The sequence below is a fragment of the Prinia subflava genome, chromosome 1 (assembly GCF_021018805.1).
Source record: "Prinia subflava isolate CZ2003 ecotype Zambia chromosome 1, Cam_Psub_1.2, whole genome shotgun sequence".
NCBI classification, from domain to species: Eukaryota; Metazoa; Chordata; class Aves; order Passeriformes; family Cisticolidae; genus Prinia; species Prinia subflava.
The window spans coordinates 8,389,767-8,409,297 of NC_086247.1; the positions used below are offsets into that span (position 1 = coordinate 8,389,767).

General features: G+C 41.4%; 1 protein-coding gene across 1 annotated transcript in view; it reads left to right on the top strand.

Moving 5' to 3' along the window:
* Positions 1 to 19,531, top strand: part of KCNQ3 (potassium voltage-gated channel subfamily Q member 3) — a 195,390-nt gene that overhangs the window by 151,916 nt on the left and 23,943 nt on the right. Inside the window, exons 2-8 of the mRNA XM_063410323.1 lie at positions 6,735 to 6,825; positions 8,574 to 8,700; positions 10,408 to 10,580; positions 12,462 to 12,617; positions 14,373 to 14,483; positions 15,363 to 15,458; positions 16,862 to 16,956. Of these exons, the coding sequence (XP_063266393.1) occupies positions 6,735 to 6,825; positions 8,574 to 8,700; positions 10,408 to 10,580; positions 12,462 to 12,617; positions 14,373 to 14,483; positions 15,363 to 15,458; positions 16,862 to 16,956 (849 nt within the window). The remainder of the gene's footprint in view (positions 1 to 6,734; positions 6,826 to 8,573; positions 8,701 to 10,407; positions 10,581 to 12,461; positions 12,618 to 14,372; positions 14,484 to 15,362; positions 15,459 to 16,861; positions 16,957 to 19,531) is intronic.

The window sequence follows — 19,531 nt, forward strand, 5'->3', positions numbered from 1 at the left end:
ATTCTGGCCATGGCAGATAAAAGCCCCAAAACAATAGTTCAGTCTGATGTCCTTCACCTAATATAAAAATAGAATTTAAAGCCACTAATGAAGCAATTCACGATATTTAGTTGCAAGTCAGAAGCTTTTCCATCCTTATTCAAGCTGCAGGGGAATAGGAGACATCTAACCCCTTGGTAGCTAATGCTGTCATTGCCTCTCCTTTGCTTCTGCCATCTGTTCCCCATTCAGCCACCCATGTGGGAAGATGCCTTGGTCTCTCCCAGTAACTGACTTGTGCCAGGAATTTTGCAGCACTTTTAACACTTGTCCCAGGAGAGAAATAGGATCTTGGTATATGACTCTTGTCTTTTAAGCTGAGAAAAAACACACAGGGAAATGTAGTGTTCTGGGCTGTTTTGCAGTCTCATACCAGCAAACCTGGGAAATGTGTCAGGCCATTCTTCTGAAATGTCCCCTTAAGCACAAAATACAGATTGATGGTGTCTGTGCTATCTGACATTGCTGACCCAAAAGGTACCAGCATGCCAGACCCCTGAGAAAAAAAAGCAGTGGTGGTCAAGAGGGCTCAGAAGAAAAAGATTTTTAGGACTGAGCCTGAAAAAAAAGCAAGAGAGCTTTAACCTGGTTTGGCTAGTATATGGAGGAGAGGAAAGAGGAACCATCTGATATAAAATCTGTCCTTTTGCACCCTCAATGCCCTGCTGTGAGACACAGCTTCCCTCTCCCAGGCCTTGATTTTAAAAGCTTCCCAGACTCATGGGAACAGCAGTGAAGCGCATTCAGAGGCATTCCTGCCAATGAGAGCCCAAGGTCATCAAAAACCTGGCATGAGTACTAGTTTGGGCTTTTTTGTCTCACCTTCCTGCTGTGCCAGGGACAATGTCTGTCACTTCTGTCACCAATGGACACATGTCCTTCTGGGCCACCACCTCATCACCTGCCAGTCAGCTTGTGTGCCAGTTAGACTAGAGCTCTTCTGGGGATCTTTCCTTACTTCCTAAGGTTTCCTTCAGCACCAGTGGAGGACTTTTTTCTGCCTCTGCCATCGCAGCAGAGCAAGAGTGCAATCCAGCTTACTGAGCATGGCATTTCTGCCCTGTCCTTGCTGTATAATGGCACTTGGACAGGGATTTCTGCATGGAACTCTGTGTGGGCACTCAGGGCAACCCATGGACGCAAAGAAAAAGAACCTTAGAACATCCCTTCTGCAGGATCTTTTGCTTTTTCTCTTCTCTTCCAGGACCTCCACCAAGTTTCTCAGTTCTTTCCCTGCATCCCCTGCCCTTTGTAGCCTCACAAGATATTTGGATTTTTCCTGTCACTCTTATCTCAGTTCTGATCTCTGGCCTATTGCTTGGAAGTGCAGAGATTCAAGAAGCTAAATATTAGACAATGAGTATTGCCTAATCTGTGGAAATCAGGCGTGCATTCCCTTCTCTCTGAAGAGCTGTTCTCAAATATTTGGTAATGTCATTTTTTTTAGTGTTAAAAACCCTGACTCAAGTTTCTCATTAGCAACCATAAAGCGATCAGTGCAAGATCCTGCAGATGTTCTGTGAAAAATGAAGTTTGGAAGAAGAGAAAAAGATGGTGGGTAGGAATATAGAGAAACTGAAAGAACTGTGAGAAAAGATGCATTTTTAATCCTTATGGGTAAAAGCCAATAGCTGAAGAAAATAAGGTTGTTCCAATATGAAATTTGGGAAACTGTGTGGGAATCATGGTTTAGAACCATATTGCTTTGGATACCCTAAACCAAAAATTTAGCAGAACACTGCCAGATTTTCCTTACATATCACAATCTTAGAGAATTTCATTAGCATTTACCAGGTGGCAGAGCATAATGAAACCAGAGCACAAGCTTTAAGGGAAGAAAATAAAATACCAAATGAAGCAAAGCAGAAAAATCTAAGATTCATAAGAACATTTGGAGACAGAAAAGTCCCAATGTCTTGCAAGAAGTGGTAATGAAGATGAGAGTGCAAAAAGAAATCTGTGCAGTGTTAGATTTGGGTTATTTCTTACTAGTAACTGTTCAGTTACAGGCTAGAGGCTTTCTTACCCAAAGCCTGGATTGTAATTTTATAAGCAGGATCCTTGACCACATGTAGACATGGTAACTAAATTTACAGCAAGGGATTTCAGAAAAACCTTATCATGTAGGACTGCTGTGGCTGGCTGGCTAATTACTTCAGTAGCAAAAAGTACATAAACATTATGAAGAGGTGGTATTTAAAATTATATCCAAACCAGGGTTAAACATAAGGGGTGGCATTCAGCTCATTTACACAGGAAACCTCTCCATAAGAGCTCATCATCAGTTTGTCCTTACAGTTAAAGAGAAGAAATATCCGCTGTAGGTGCTCCTGACCAGCTTGACCTATTTGCTTTAAATCAACCTGAGCCATACACTGGAGTCACACATTCCTCTCTGTTAACTAAACCTCACTGAGACTTAACATTTTGTCCCACAGAACAAAAATTTGTCAAAATGTTACCAGATGCAAATGTAGTTTGGCCTGCCTGTGGCGTATCTAGTGCTTAAAACAGCTTCATAGGGAAGCTGGTTTGGCTTAGATTACAGGCAAATTCCTACAGGATCTGCTCCTGCAGTTTTGAAGGAAGGGGTGGTGAATAGAAAGCCTGATGAGCAGATGTATGTATAAAACACATAAAGGTTCTCAGCTAGATTTGCATTCTATTGGCTTCAAATGAAAACAGATATAGAGAAAAAACTCAGAGAATGGGGAATATTAAAAAATAAAGGTAAAAATTTACCAAACAAAACAGTCTGTGATGTTCATACAAGAAACATTAGATTCATGATCATGCATAGTCATAAATTATCTTTTCTTTTCTGGGAAATTTTGGGGGGGGGGGGTTGGTTTGTTTGTTTTGTTTGTTGGTTGGTTTTTGAATACTCTTTTTAACACACCGAAATAGTGCTATTAGAAAATATGAATATTAAATGTAATTTCTAAAACTAAAAAAATATACTAACCTGAATAATGTATTATTTGTGACAGTGACAAATAAGTACTGCCATTTGGTGGTCGGGAAATTATTCATACAACAAACTAATCTGATTCTTAAGGCATAATGCTGCAAATAGGAATCATGTAATGTGCTGTGAAAAAATAATATAAAATAATGGCAAAAATGATTCTAAAGTGCTGAAGAACACATTCTCATTTGGCATATGTGATGTACACTCTTGAAGTCTGGACTGCCACCTGCTGAAACACTGTTTAATAGGAGGCTTTGACTTAATAGGACTCAGTTCTCATTTTAAACCTTGATTTTCACCCTATTTCTTTCTTCTAACCCTTAGTACTCTATGTCCCATGAATCACTTTAACTGTGAGTAAATTTCAGATTTCCTCCCCCTCTGTGCCTTGATTCCCCAGGTCAGTTTTCCTCCTGCTCATCCGCTGTGATTTCAGCAGTTTCCTACCCTGTGATTTTCCTGTAACAATTTTACAGCCAGACTCAACCACTCAGCCCACGCTGCTGCCTCTTCAAAATGAGATTAGGCAGTGCAGACTCAGGCACTGTCCTGTTGCCAGCTTTATGTTTGTCTTTATGTTTGCCTGGCACTGTATGGGCACAGGTGTGCTCACAACAGGGCAGCAAGGGGAGCATGAACCTTCTTATCATCTTTGCTGAGCAAGGGGACTGATGAAAGAAGGGTGGAATCTGAGTGACCTCTTCCATAGAAAGAGGACACAAGAAGACTTGCAGGCTTCAACACCACAGAGATCCAGACCAGAGGAGGCTGGGTTGCACAGCATCAATACAGATTAAAATTGATGGCGTGCTCTGAGCTGCATCGTGATTATTGCAGATGCTGAGGAGATGAGAGTTGATTGCCTTGTGGGTGTTTGCAGTTGGTGTTTATCCTTCAGATACGGTGCAGCAGGAGGAAAGCCAGCCCTTCCAAGAGGGGTTGTGGTTATGGGTACCAACACAGGCTTTTCATCCCTTCATACCTCAGTGTCCCTCGGGAAGCAGCTGTGGGCTCCGAGGTTTTTGGGGGACCGCAGCTCCCACTCAGCAGTGGCACTTCTGGGGTGCTTTCATTGCTTTCATGCACTTCCTGCAATGGGGGCTTCAGGCCACAACCTCTTCTCAGATCTGCCCTCAACATTATTCACGCTCATTGTGATCTTCAGTATGACCCTCTCACCCTGCTTTTAGTGGGTGTTTTGTCCTGCTTGATGTGTGGTTCTCATGGGTGGGCTCTCACTTGGAGCTGGGTCTTGCAGCTGTGCCACAGGAGGGATTGAACAAACAGCACCTCAACAGCACTGAGCAGTTGTTCCTTGGTGTCAACATCTGGGATTTTTACTGACCAAACTCTTCCATCACTGTAAGACCCTTTTCCTTATATCAAATACCTGGATCACCTGAGCATCCCCTGCCTTGAGTCTGATTCAAAACGAGGGAGCTGTAGCACCGCTCTGTGGAGCACCGGTACCCTCTAGTGGTAAAACTGCAGGCATTTTTAGGCAAAAAAATGACGATTTCACTACTAACTTATCTTTTGTTTTCCTTTTGGACAAAAAAATCTGTACGTCATCTTTAACTGACAGTGGTGATTTTTTAAAAAATGATATCGTAAATTCATGCCTTTAGTTTAAGTAGCCCATGATGTAATGCGATGATGTAATTTCCTTGGACTGCTTTCAGTGTGTTTCACCTTTCATTAAATCGTTAAAATAATACTTGTGAGCTGATGGGTGACCGAATTTTCACACGGTATAAAGAAGTGGCTGTAATGGAAAGTGCCAAGCAGCAGCTGCTCAAGGCTTTAAATGGGGTGTGGTGATGGTACCACTCTAAAGGCTGTAGCATGGCTGAGCATAGGTGGCTCATAGTTAAAGGAATCAGGTTGTCTTTGTTTAGTTTTCACCAGTTTGCTCTTGGAGGTTTAGGACAGCTGGATCATGGGCCTTGGGAAGCCAGGGAGCCAGTGGCTTTATAACTGCAAATTGTGGAGAACAAGATATGTTGTGGCAAAGCTCAAGGGCATGGCAGGAGCACCACAAAATTGCTCAGTGAACTGCCAGATGTCTTGAGTAGCAGGAGTGTGGTTATAGGGAGATGAAAAAATACACATTTTGGTCTGTTTCCTACCAATTACATAAGCCATTCTCTAGAGCAGGTCTGGGGAGTGGGAAAAGGAGAAACTTGCAGAAGAAATCCAAAATTATATAGCATGAGCAAACACATTTACTTCTGTTCTAAACTTGCTTGAAATGGCTGATCTGAAATTTTCCTGGCATAAGAATAGTGAATTTCAGGAAAGCCACAGCAGAGTAATCCTTCAGGGTTTACTATGAAGTGTTTCACCATTGTCTTTTCCTTGCATATAAGGTGCTGCTGGACTCTGCTTGGAGGAAATTCTCCCCAAAAGCCAGCAGGAGCTACCTGGAGCTCACCTCTATCCTTTCTCTCCAGCTGTAAATAATTTTCATGTTCTCAGAATACCATTCTTTAGCCCTAGGTTTTCTAGACATGAAATAATGAAAACCCAAGGCAGGTTAGAAGACACATGCTGCTGAGCTGAGCTGAGTCCCTTGTCACTGCCTCCTCTGCAGGCTCTGGCTCTGCTCATTTCACCCAGTGAAACAAAGTGGAGTTTTACTCAGCGAGAGATGAAATCACACTACAGGAACCAGATTAAAATTCAAAACAGGTAGTACACATAAACTCAGCTTGATTCTTCACAAGCTTTTTTCCCTGGGTGATTTCAGTACCTAATGCCTATCATTTCTTTGATGTACCCTAGCTACGAAAGAAGGGGATCCAGAGCTTTTACAAAAACATCTTTCTAATTTATTCATTAAACTCAGAATATTTCCATGGCCACCTGCCCCTCTGTTCCTGTGGATCAAGTTTTGGAAACACAGAAAAATGCCCATGATCTGGGTACATGAAGTACCACAATATGAGCTTGCCCTTCTTTGCTTCACAGTAATCACTTCTATAAAAGATTTTGAATAGCCTTAACCTGGGAATAGTTTTGCAAAGCAGATCAATTAGGCTGAATTGGATTTGCCAGCAGTGGGAGTTAAATTTTTAGTCAAATCTCTGTGTTCTGGAGCCTCACAGACTGAAAATAAAACAGGGCAGTGATTTATCATACACTTTGTTTACTGGAGAGCAGAAATTTACCCTCTCTTGTTACTCTTTTAAAACTTTTCATCTTTTCATCTGCATAGAAATGAGTGCAAAAAGAGAAGGAAGAAAAAAAAAAAAAAAAAAAAGAAATGCAATGCAGTTTTCAAGGGAAGGTTTGTTCCAGTGCTGCCCTGTAGTGAAGGGTTTAGTGTTTCCCAGGCCTCAGGATGTGCCAGGGAGATCCATTGCACTGGAGCTGCAGTGCCATTCTGGGCAGCACACAGCTTGGAATGGAGCAATGCAGTCCTCTGCCATATCATACAATCCCTTCTGAAAATGCACTATCACCCATTTCATTCTTGAAGAACGTGAGCTGATTAAAGCATGTCTTCCCCAGGAGCATTCTGACTCTGGATCTTGCCATGACTGCCAGTTCCCTCTGCTCCAACCTTGAAAACTTCTGATCTTCTTTAAAACCTTTCTCATTCTCGCCAACAGGGAGCAGCCACCCCATGGAGGTCTCTACTCAGGATTTTATAGGAAATATCACCAGTGCAAATACAGAGAGGATTAAAATTCTGTCCTTTTTTTCTATTATTTCCTTCCAGGTTTCTGATTGTCTTGGGGTGTTTGATCTTAGCTGTCCTGACAACTTTCAAGGAGTATGAAACAGTTTCTGGAGACTGGCTCCTCTTGCTGGTAAGTGAACTGTGGCTGCTGCATGGCCCTGGTAAGGTCCTGGAATTCAGCCCCATCAGCAGGGATTGGACATTCCCAGCTCTGCATGCAGTGAGATTCTGCTCTTGGTCCTGGACCAGTGACTGTACACTTGGATATTGGAGGGTTCTCAGTCCATTGTCAACACCAACTGAGTAAAAAGTAAGTGAGGCTCCTGAGCAGAAAGAAAATGAGAGGAAAGACCCCAGCCTGAGGATTTTAAATAATGGCTTTTTAGCATTTGTCTGACAGTCCTTCCATCACATTATCAGTTAATTTTCTATTGACCATGCCAGACCTAAGCACACTTTGAAACTATTTTTTGGGGGAATCTTTCAACAGTTTTGATTCATTCTGTAGTATTCTACTAACCTAGTATTTCTCTCAAGGAAGGTCATCACAGTTGGATTCATGCTTGTGTCCAATAGCAGCATAACTGAAATTGCTGCAGGCAGTGCCTTTGAGAAAAAATGTATTCACAGCAAATACATTCCAGATTGCTTGTTCTATAAATGCTGAAGTTCATCCTCAAGACTTTATTTCAGTAAGGCCTCCCATTTAGCAGAAGAATTAAAAAATAGAAAAAAAATCCCCTTACTAAATATAAAATGGCAAATTCAACATTTTATGAAAATGACCCTAAAAATGAACTTCCTTTACTCCCATAGCTATCACAAAATAGAGGGCACAATGTCTCGCTTAACCTGGCCTTGTTTGAAGTATCCCTAGGGAAACTGCACAGCAAAATTAGTTTTAAGATCTCAATTTCCATTTCCCCTTGTACCTCCAGAGACATATAGATCCGAGCAAGAGCTAAATGCCAAAAGGAATGAAAGGTGAATTCCCCTTGCATGTTCTTTCTCAAAAAGTGCCTGTATGAAAACACCTCCATCCCTCAGGGAATGTGAAACTCGCTTTTGGTCTCTGTTACCCTGCTTAGGCCCATCTTTCACATTTGAAAAAGCCTAAGGTTATCTTTCCTTCTCTTGTGCTTGTTTTTATGTGGCTCTCAACAGTTTTTAGAAGCTGTGGGTAATGAGCATGAGGAAAAGTCCCTTTTTCCCTCTTGCCAGCAATTCACAGAGAGGAAAAGTAACCCCATGCCCCAGGCTGCCCTTGGCCTGTCTCTGCTGAGCACCTCAGAGAAGCTCTTTGCTCCCATTCCCTCCCCATGCTTAGAAAGGTTCTGGAGCAAGGTGAAAAATCCCATTCTTTCGTGCACCAGAAATTTAAGGGAACAATATCTGCCTTAAATTTGTCTTATGTGTGTCTCTATCATTGCTTTAAACTTACGACCATGTGAGTATCCTGTGTCCTGCCCCTGTCTCGACAGACACGGCTGCATGAACGAGCTGCTGGTGGGTGACCCTGGGGGTGGTACAGAGTGCCCTGGGGACTTTGCAGTCACCCCTCACACACTTCTGCCCATTTTTTGTGGAGAAGGAAGTCTTTCTGTGAAGTCACTGTCCTTCCATAAAGGCAGGGTAAGCACTTCACGTTTACCCATTAGCAGGGCAAATCCTTCCTGCACGGTACTTAGCAGGCTGGAAAACTCTGACCCACTTTGCCTTGCCTCTGTCATCAATCTCTAGTCTCCTCCACTTTTTTCCTCTCAATTACACATATCCTAACACTTGCACCTCATCTGTTTCCTTCAGCTGTATCCTTGTGTCCAGAATTATTGCAAAACCTGTTGTGAGACTAACAGTGTAGTTTGTGTCTTGATACAGGAAACTTTTGCCATTTTCATCTTTGGAGCAGAGTTTGCCTTAAGAATCTGGGCTGCTGGCTGTTGCTGTCGCTACAAAGGATGGAGGGGGAGACTCAAATTTGCCAGGAAGCCTTTGTGCATGCTGGGTAGGCACACGCTCTCTACTACTGTTTTCCTCATTAATGTCCTTTTTCCCTTTAAGCCAGTTTGGGGGATGTCAAAGCACTGGTGACTGGGAGTGCAAAGAGCACTGAAATCAGATCTGCCCTTTATGCCAGGAACTGTGTTCTGCTTGGAGTAATTTTTTGAAGTAGCCAGCAATAACTTGTAATTAAGAGACACTTGGCTACCTATCAGTGAGAAAAAAAGAATCCTTCTACTCTTCAAATACATTTTCCTTGTCACGATCCCCATTGCACTTTTCTTAAGCTTGTCCTCAGGAAGATTCTCTCTGCCTGCAGTATCAAACCATGTGAGAGCCCAACTCTATACCATCTTCCCCAGCTCCCTTTCATATTGGTGTTCTGTTTTACAATTGCTGATCTGTATTTGCAAACAAGTATCTCTGTGATTTCACCCATGTTGTCTTTCAGGCTTGGAAGGCTCTGTCTATAATTACCCATAAAATTACTTCTTATTCATGTTTGAATACCCTCCTGCAACTATTCATTATATCCACAAACCAACCAGCCAACATATAGGAGCTCACCCTGCCTTGAGCACCTGTCATCCCCATTTGTTCACTGATTTTAGGATACCCTCACTTTTTTCGATTATCTTCAAGCCAAGTACTGGGGTTTTTTCCTTATTTGTACAGCACATAACACTCTGGGAGCCATGGTACTGCATGAATACAAGCCTCTCTTTCCTCTCCCTCCTCTTGTTTAGCTCATAGATCTAAATGGTAGACAAAATTGTGACAAATTTTCTTTGTGCATCTGTGCTATCCTCAATTTAGTAATGCTCCTTTGGGTGCTACTGTTGTACAGATACTCCTTATACTTCCAGGAGGTTTGTGAAGGCAGCAGAGTGTGAGCAAGTGGGATTGATACTGTCTCATTTCTTCTCAGTAGAAGTGTCATCTCACTTCTGAGTATGAATCTTCATTAATATCTGGGTGAAAAAAACCAGAAGATATCCTGGATTTATTAAAATCATCTCTCATTTGTCACTGGTACAAGTTTGTTTTGAGAATGACTGGAAGTGAATAAATCTGAAATCGACTCTTTTTGGCTGGAAAGAGAATATAAAGACAATTCAAAGACTGAGTGCTGAGAGAATGTTTGAAGCTGTTTGGTACCACTTCTATTATGTGTATACAGGATCAAAAAGCAGGGGAAAACAAGGAAAAGAAAGAAAACAAAAAGAATTTATTCACATTTCAAACTCTTCAGTTATCAGCAAATTGGTCCTGTGAGCACTTACAAAAGAAATAGTAGTACTGACTTCAAGATTTTAGTGGGAAAACTCAGCCAAAAGAATAGAATTTTAAGTGTACCATCAAACCTGAATTTTTCATCTGCTGAGCTGTTCACTGTGGTGTTCCAGTGGTACAGATGAAGTTAAGGCTGATTTTCTGTCAGCATTAGGACACTGTTTCCGTGCTTCCCTAAGCAAGCTCAGTGTCTCAAGTCCAGTGCATTGATCTGTAAATGGATCCCAAGGCTTTCCAGGAGGTTCTGTGCCTGATATGATTGCGTGGCAGGTGCAGATATCTGATTAATTGGCAAGAGAAGGCGTTTGCAGGCAGCTTCCAAACTCACCCAGGGAAATTTGCAGCACAACCAGATGGGATTAAGAAGCGGGCGATGGGGCCACTCCTGTTGGCAGGCTTTGTTCTTTTTGCCTTGCAGATATCTTTGTGCTGATTGCTTCAGTGCCAGTGGTCGCTGTTGGGAACCAGGGCAATGTCCTGGCCACGTCTCTCAGAAGCCTCCGCTTCCTTCAGATCCTTCGGATGCTCCGCATGGACCGGCGGGGCGGCACCTGGAAACTTTTAGGATCAGCTATTTGTGCACATAGCAAAGTAAGTGAGGAGCCTGCAGGGCTCAGCTGGGGCTTGGGGAGCAAGGTTAAAAGGAAAGAGAGGGGCTGCACAGGTACAGCAGTGCCGTGGGTTTATGTTTAGCAGTTCAAAATGCAGTTTGTTCTTTCAGCTTTATTCCCTCCTTCATTCTCAGAACCATTTCTGCCCCTTGTTTCACCTTTCTGTGCTCAGTAGTGGTGCTGGGAAGTGAGAGCATGTTCATCCCCACAGGTTACAACAGGAATTTTGCCTTCACTCTAAATGGAAGCAGGGACATCCCTTTTATAGTAAAGAATGCTGAAAACCTTGATAAAAACGCCTGTGAAGTTGCAGCATGGTTGCAGTGGCTTCTCAGACTTGTCTGATCAACAGATGCAGCAGCACTCTGAAGGGGTGGGAAGAGGCTGATCAGCCTGAGAAATGTGCATGGAAATGTGGTTTACAAGGGAGCTACCAGTGAAACATCTCTTTAGAAGCTTAGGTCAGACAATACAGAGATGGACACAGTGGGAACCCAGACAGGCAAAAGACACACTCTGTCTTGTACCTGACAGGTACTTGTGTTCTTGCATTTTCACAAAACATTGTTACAAGTTAAAAACTATCTGCTTAAAATGCCTCTAGATGAGTTTTCTCATCTGCACAGGATGTATAAAAATTGCATGTACTCCAATACATACTGTTTTTTCTTACTCATGAACGACATTCCTGACATTTTAGAGGGTTTTGAAAGTTAAAATGCCAGCTGGCATAGCATATTTAGACTTTGCTTCTGTGTAGGGGCTGATGGGGATGCCCACCATGCTTCATTTCTTACCAGCTTCTGCTTCTTTCTCATATAAACTTGCTGCAAGACAGGTGGCAGATAAACACTTATGTCAAAAATGTTTCTCAGGAAACATCATGGAAGAAGTCTATATACCAAAAACATTGTTTAGAAATTGTTAAAGGCTTAATTGTGTGGGATTTCATTCAAATATTACTTATTTGGTTCCCCAGCATTCACTTTTAGACTTCAGCTGGCTGAGGTGGTGAAATGGTTGTGAGAACTTTGCTTTACTGGAGACAATGACAAAACAATTTTGCTAACAATTTCCTTCTCTGACTGCACACCAGAAATTACCTAAGAAAGTTGTTTACTTGTCTCAAGATTCAGTCACAAAGTTCTCAGCTACAATACTTTTTGCTTTTTTTTTTTTCCCCCAAATAAAATTCACATAAAATGAATTGGAATTGATTTTTTTACCCACTTTTGAAGACCTAAAAAAAAAAGTTTCTGCCTTGTTTAAGCTATTGTTGGGATTTTAACTTGGGTGGCTGCACATCCCACCTCAGTGGAATTAAACACATGCTCCACTTTAGTCATTCTCATTAAAACAAAAAAGTTCAGGGTTTGTTTGCACACAGAATATTTTCAAGTTCTGTTCTTACTGCATGAATTCACTTTGAAAACATCATTCATGATGATGAGGCTGAAGAGATGGAGGTGCATCCTGCAGCCTTGGCTCTCTGGAGGTAGGGGGAGGGCAGAGCTGTTGATTTGCTTGCCAGGACTGACCAAGGCCAGGGGCAGAAGGAAAGGAAAGAGCCAAGGTCAGGGTCAGAGCCCTGCAGCCCCTGAGCCACGGGTCCAGCTTTATGCAGAACTACAACTGCAGATTCCTCCAGGCTTCTCCTAAGGAAGATTCTGTGTAAAGGCCACTTCTTGTAAATCTCTGCATTATTTCCCACTAAGTGCTGAGCTGGGCTGGTCAGGATGTGACCAAAGCCAGCAGTGACAGCTCTGCTGTTACCCTCTGTGCTTCTCTCTCCTCCTGATGTTTACTCTGCCACTGTGGATATTGAGGCTCTTTTCAGCCCCTCCATCTGTTTCTTTTGCAGGAACTCATTACTGCTTGGTACATCGGGTTCCTGACACTCATCTTATCCTCCTTTCTTGTTTATCTGGTTGAAAAAGATGTTCCTGAAAAAGATGCTAATGGGGTGGAGATGAAAGAGGAGTTTGAAACCTATGCAGATGCACTGTGGTGGGGGCTGGTAAGTGACTCCAAAATTAACTTATACCTTTCTTTAAAACTTCATATCAAAGAAGAAATAAAGTTTTAGGCATTACAGTGCAAGTGCTGCTATATTTGGGTGAAAGGCACATTACCCAGTAACATTACCAAAGTAGGGGTGACCCAATTAACAGAACCTACAACCCTGTTGATTTTCAGACAAAGGCCCTTAGGTGCTTAAACCTTCAGAAATCAAACTGTGTTCCTGGTGTCTGGAAAACCTCTCCTTTAGAGGAGCATCTCTTCAGGTACAACTGCACTATGGGAGACTTTGAAGCCAGCACTGTCCTGCCTGTGAGAGCTGCATCTTACAGAAAATGCCAAAACCAGAGCTGGCCAATGGATGGTTTTGCTGGGCTACAAAAGAGCACCAAATGTTTGGGCAGCTGAGGTAGACACTCGTGGTGGTTTGGTTCTTATGGAGCCAATGACTGAAGATGTCTCTGGGTTCAGATGGAGGAAGTAAAAAAATATTCCTGGAAAGTTAACAATTCTCATTCTTACATGCATTCCCCAAAGATGAGGAGATGCCACTGGTGGCAGGATGCCGAACAAGAGGGACCTTTGATACATCTGTTCTTGTCTGTTCTGATGATGAGAGGAGTATTGGTTTGCATCACTAGTCATTCAATCACAGAATATTCCTGCCATTCCAGAATTCATGTTGCTTTGTTACTGATAGTCAAGGAAGTCTATGTCACGCTGTAACTTAAATTAAGCAGCATATTTTTTTCTTTAATGTAGTTCACACATAAATATAAGACACTCCCCTCCTCCCATTATTAGTCAAAAGATACCAAGTGTTGATAGAATACCTGAATGTTTCCATGTCCTTTTATATCCAGGACATTTAGATATAGACTCAGTAGTGGGAAAACCCAGTTGGAAAGTAACAATTGTTCCAGAAAGGAGAAACTTTTCACAAAGACATATTTGCTTTAAAAAGACCAGGACTGTAGTCGTGCATTTCTGTACCCGAGCAGGTGTTTCCATATAAGGAAGTTAAGCTAGAATTTTCTATAGCCTGCTCGCTGTAATTGGCTCAGTCCCAGCACAGACACAGTGATAGGGCTTTGGAAGTGCACCTCAAAGTCTAGTGTCCATCTCATTGGGCCAAGACCCAAATAAGCCCACCTAGACCATCGAGTACTAAAGGGCCTGCATAAGGGTACACGAGGCTTTTTGGGAGTGCCTTAGCCTGTGTAGCTGTGCTTGGTACACTGTGCTCGGCTTATCTCTTTTCATTTTGTAACATTTATTATTTTTGCTGTTATTAAAACTTTTATTTTACAAAGCATATCCTGGGAAGCCGTCTCGCTATTTTATTAAGCCATTACTCCGCTGGCTGGACCCTCGGAGTTATCGGGAGAAATCTCGATACAGGACTTCAGGTAGAGCTAGTTCTGACTAGGTTGTTAAGGGTCTGCAAGCTGTTAACTGGCAAATCCCATTCTTAATTGTGGAATGGGATGGTGGGCAGGAGATTAATGTGGAGATCACTTGCAGCAAGCACATCTGAAAGAGGCAGCTGCTTTGACACTAAAGCCATTCTCCATGCAGTGCCTTGGGACTATGATCCACCAGAAATTGGTTGGCCCATCCTCAAGATCCTATTTCACAAAGCTGTGCCTGAGCACCCAGGGGGCTAAGGGAGTTATGCAGCTTCCATGGTGGCCTTTACCCAGAGCTGTTGGCTTTGTTTCTCTTACATCAAGCCCTGTCCTTCTGCCCACAGATCACCCTCGCTACGATTGGGTATGGTGACAAGACCCCCAAAACGTGGGAGGGGCGGCTGATTGCAGCCACCTTCTCTCTCATTGGAGTGTCTTTCTTTGCTCTTCCTGCTGTAAGTACCTTCCCCTCCTCTGTTTGACAGTGCTGTGAACTTGCAAAAAGAAGGTGAAGTTAATAAAATCATCAGTGAAACAAATCCCTTTTAAAGAAGTACTCCAGAGACTTGAAAGGGTCTGTATCAGTAAAAGGATCTTGTTTATATATTATGTATATTATTGGGAATAATATATCACCCCAATACTCCTCAAACCACAGTGACAAGGACAGGACAAAATTGATCTAGAAAGTGAACAATCGACAAGGCAGTTCATGAGACTGTACACTGGCACATGGTAATTCACTGCTATTAACATAACCCCCACAAGACATATTTTCAAAGGATTTGAGGTCCAATATTGTAATAATTAGAATTTGACCCATCTTATCCAGGCCTTTATTTCCTTTTTCTGCAATGTCCTCAGATGAGATTGAGACAAAATCTGACTGAGCTGGGCTGAATAGCAACAGAAACTGTCCCAAGCCCAGACTTTAGGATATTTTTCCTCTAGATCCAGACTTGGAAAAAAATTCACAGAGGATGACAAGTCCTGCACTCCCAGATCCAAATGATGTTTTAGCACAGCCCTTGTATATTGCAAATAGAGTTTCAGTGGAAATGGAAAGTAGCACAGCACCTGGACACCCCCAGCTTGGAAAGGCAGTAGACATTCCAGAAGCCTGTTGAGGACCTCTAAATGATTTGGTGTGGCCTGTGGTCCTTTGTAGGGACCATGACAACCTCCTGTCCCACGAGTGGAGCAGCAGGAATGGCACGGGAACTGCACAAAGGTTCCACGTAGCCATCTCCACCCACAGACCTGCATCCTGTCATCATTGATCCCTTTTGTTCTGAGTAAGAAATGCCTAAAATCTTGCATCACTCTGCTTTCAGGGCATTTTGGGGTCGGGGCTGGCACTGAAGGTCCAGGAGCAGCATCGTCAAAAACATTTTGAGAAAAGAAGAAAGCCAGCAGCTGAGCTCATTCAGGTTTGCAGCTGCTTTCCTCTTCCTTGAGACAGTGTTGTGCATGTGCATGTGCATTTTGCTGCATCATGTTAACAGGGGCCACCACTCCTCCCCTGCCCAAATTCTCACTTCCCATTGCAGGAGGTGACAATTTGTGTTTGTCATGTTTTCACACTGGGCTAGATAATCCAGAGGCCCTTGCAGTTTTGAAAAATCTTTCAACTCCCAGAACGTCTTTCAGAAGAACAGATCCTTTTCAAAGAAAGGATCTCATCTGCTAGCTTTTGTAAACCAACTGTCTTCTGTAAACCAACTGGCTTCTGCATCACTGCCACAAAATCACAGAAAACAAGCTGTTGAAAACACATTCTTTACAAAATACAGATTTTTTTCAGTTCCCTTGAGAAAATGCTTTTCTCTGCAAACAGTTATGTTGTTATTGACGTGAAAACAGCAATAGAAGTAACACAATAGACTGACAATTTCAATCAAGGCAAATAACATAAAGAGTATATGTGTGTTTTAAAAATGAAAACACTCTCTGTATCCTCTGTTATGTCATTGGATGTTCCAAACATTCAGTGGGAAGAGAGCCCTTACCTCACCTGGACATCAGTTATGGCCTTTGTTATGAATTCAGGATATTAAGCTTAAAATCATTAGTCTGTGTGCTGCCAAATTTGAAATGATTTATTCTTACTAGGTATGGAGCACATCCTGATAGCAGTTAAGTAAATGACAGCACTTTCACAGAAGGACAGAGAAAGTTTCTGTGATAACAAATGGAAGCATTGATGCTCAGGATCAAACCAGTCCTCAGGAGAAATAGGCTGAATGGCATTAAAATTCATGGCTGTTCTCATTAAAAACTCTCTTTAGCAAACAGAAGGGGCTGCAGGCATGAGTTGTGAATAGAATTTAATGGAATTTAATTTTTAATTAAAGCATCTCCCCTGATCAGGTGGCCTATTTAGCAAATGGTTTTAGGTTGGAGATTTTTTTTTTTGCAGAATTTTAATTTGAACTAACTGCTGAAGTAGAAAATTGCTCAGCAAAATTTCTTCTGATGATCCATTAGGAGGCAAACTATCATAAGTATTTCCAGAATTACTGGACAAGTCCAGGAGTGCTTGAAGCTCTTTTAGACATACCAGACAGGACAGTAAAACCAGTTTAGTCTAATGTATTATCATGTTCTGTTAGTGGTTCTCTCCATGTCCTGTCTCCTTTAACAGCCCTCCCAAACCAAAATTCAGTGTCACTAGCTTTTCCATATAGTGACACTCATTTGGTATGGCTGATTAGTAATTAATTTCCAGATAGTCACTCAGGTGCATTTTTATGTTCTTTGAAAGAGCCTGGCTGCAGCCAGCTGGGAAATAACTTCACCTAACACTAATTATTTCCTCTCCCTTGTCATTTAGGCTGCCTGGAGATACTATGCTACTAACCCCAACAGGATTGATTTAGTTGCTACCTGGAGGTTTTATGAATCAATTGTATCATTTCCATTTTTCAGGTAAGTGCATTGTCCACCTCTCCATCATAATTTTCTGTGAAGTATCAGTCAGGACAGGGAACACAGACTCTGTATATATATCAATGAGGCTTTTTTAGGTAACAGATGGTTTCCAGAAAACTCTTCTGAAGAAGAGGAATCTTTTCTAAGGTAGTGATTTAATGTCAGTCACCACTTCTGAGTTCAGTGAAAGTATTGCATACATAAAGACATTCAGATAAAATGGATGCTTATATGTTTATGGCTACTAGACTGATCCTCACTTTCCTTGCCTGCCAAACAGACATTTTTCTCACAATTAGATCTTAACATTTTATTTTTTTAAAAAAGCTATGTAACCCTAAGAAAAGCAAAGACTTTCAGCAACATATAATCAGCTACTAATAATGGCCATTACATAAGTTAGTGCTTTAAACTTTCCTCCTGGACTGCTGTTCTGCCTTATTGCAAAAAAAATGCCCTTAACCTTCTGTTCAGCTCAGAGGTCTCCATGTGTAGTTGTGCTCACTGCACTGATACTGAAGCTCCAGCTGTTGCTTAAGACTGACTTGAAGTGTTTCAGACTCCTGCCTTCACAAAGGGCAAATTACAAATACTCATACTTTCTTTGTTTTAGTCACAATACATTTTTAGAATCAATTTCACATGCTTCAAAAATAAAACCACTACAAAAAAACCCTAACACCAAAAGTGTTTAATTAAGGCTCAGTACATTTCTTCCCTTTTCTTTATCTCTTCTCACTTTTTGTCTATTCCCACATTTTCCATTACAGAGTAATTTCTTTGGGATTTCTTGACTGCAGGGTTTTTCAGAGAATAATTCTCAGATTCATAAGGAGTCTGGACTCATTACTGTGACTTCAAGCTTGCTCATTGTGTGTAGGCTCTTATGATTCAAATGCAACCTGAAATTTAATAGGTGTTTTGCAAATAAGATACAGGGAGAACGGGCAGGGGAGACCACTTCTCACCAAAGACTGGATACCCAATCTAAGCAGCACAGATTGGTTTCAGGAATCTATGTGAATCTATCTTTTTTTTTTTTTTTTTTTTTTTTTCTTTATGGCTAGTTAAAAATGTAGCTTTTATTCTGTTTTTTCTGTCAATTATGGTGACAGATCAAAAGAGGTATAAAATATAAGCAGTAGATTATCAATTTATATTTTTAAAATATGCTCAATTTATGATGTGATTCTTCTCTCCTTGCTTCCTTGTAATGCATCCTCTCTTCTATAAAAGGAAAGAGCAATTGGATGGTACTGCTGGGTATGTAGCTTCATTATAATATATACATGTGTTTTAATACAGCTGTTGGAGGATGCAAGCTAAATTTTGGATTTATGAGCTGTTAACTAAATTGTGCTACTAACACCACAAGTAATCATTAAAAACTATTAACAAATCCATTTCCTAACTGCTTGCTTTTTTCCTAGTTTAACAACACAGCTAACATGCTAATTGTACCAAGGCAGTGTTGCTTGCTGGTTGTCTGTAAACAGCTTTATTGTTTGTTATGACTAATCATGGTGTAGATTTCTCCTGATCCATGCTGCAGAGGCAGGATTTAGCAACCAGGCTCTTCTGGGGGGAATTTAAGACTCTGCTTGCAGTTGTTGCTCCACAGCCTTGCACAGAGCAATGTTGTGGTGTGAGTCAGTGACAGCTCACCATGTGCAAAGATTTGTTGGCAGTAAATACAGAGATGGGTGTCTAAGGTGGAAGAGCAGGACAGTCACTTTCTCTGGCAGGACTGTAAAAGCTACAGTGGGTTTGAGGGCTTGGTGCCACCTGTGCTGAAGAAAGAGGGGAAAGCTCCTCTTCACACTTGGGTATTCACAAGCAAAGAGAATGAAGGAATCATCAGTCCCAATACTGGTCAGTCACTGAAGACTGCAGCAAAGCAGCCACTGTCAGTCAATCTGCAAAATCTCAAATGGAAATGATGTATTTATAACCCTCTTCAGAGAAGTATAAGAGTCAAATGAACATACAATAATTGTAAGTCAAAACTTAATGTCAAACCCCTGTCAGTGGGTCACCCACAATGAAATTCAATAACAATTAAAGGACAAATGGCTCCACAGACTCGTGCTGAAGCTACTTCAGTTTGCATCCCCATTTACAGTGCAGAGAAAAGGAACAAGAATTGTAGCTATATCTGAAAACTTGGTAAGCCAGAGGTCAGGTCTGAGTTCCAGTCCCTGGCCTGATGAAAAATTATGTTTTTCTTTTTGTTTTTTAAACATTTCATGCAGAACATGACAACTTCTATAAAGGAAGTTGCCAAAAAAACCACAAAAAACAAAACAAAACAAAACAAAACAAAAAAACCAAAAAAACCCAAAAAAACCCCACAAAAAACAACAACAACAAAAAAAACCCCAAAAACAAAAACAAAAACAAACAAAAAAAATAAATAAATAAAAAAAAACCAAAAAAAAAACCAAAAAAAAAAAACCCAAAAACAAACAAACAAAAAAACCAAACCAAAACAAAAAAAAACCAAAAAAAACACACTGTTCTCCTGGGAATTTTTGGGGTTCAAGCTTCATTTAGCAGAGAAGAAAAACCTATC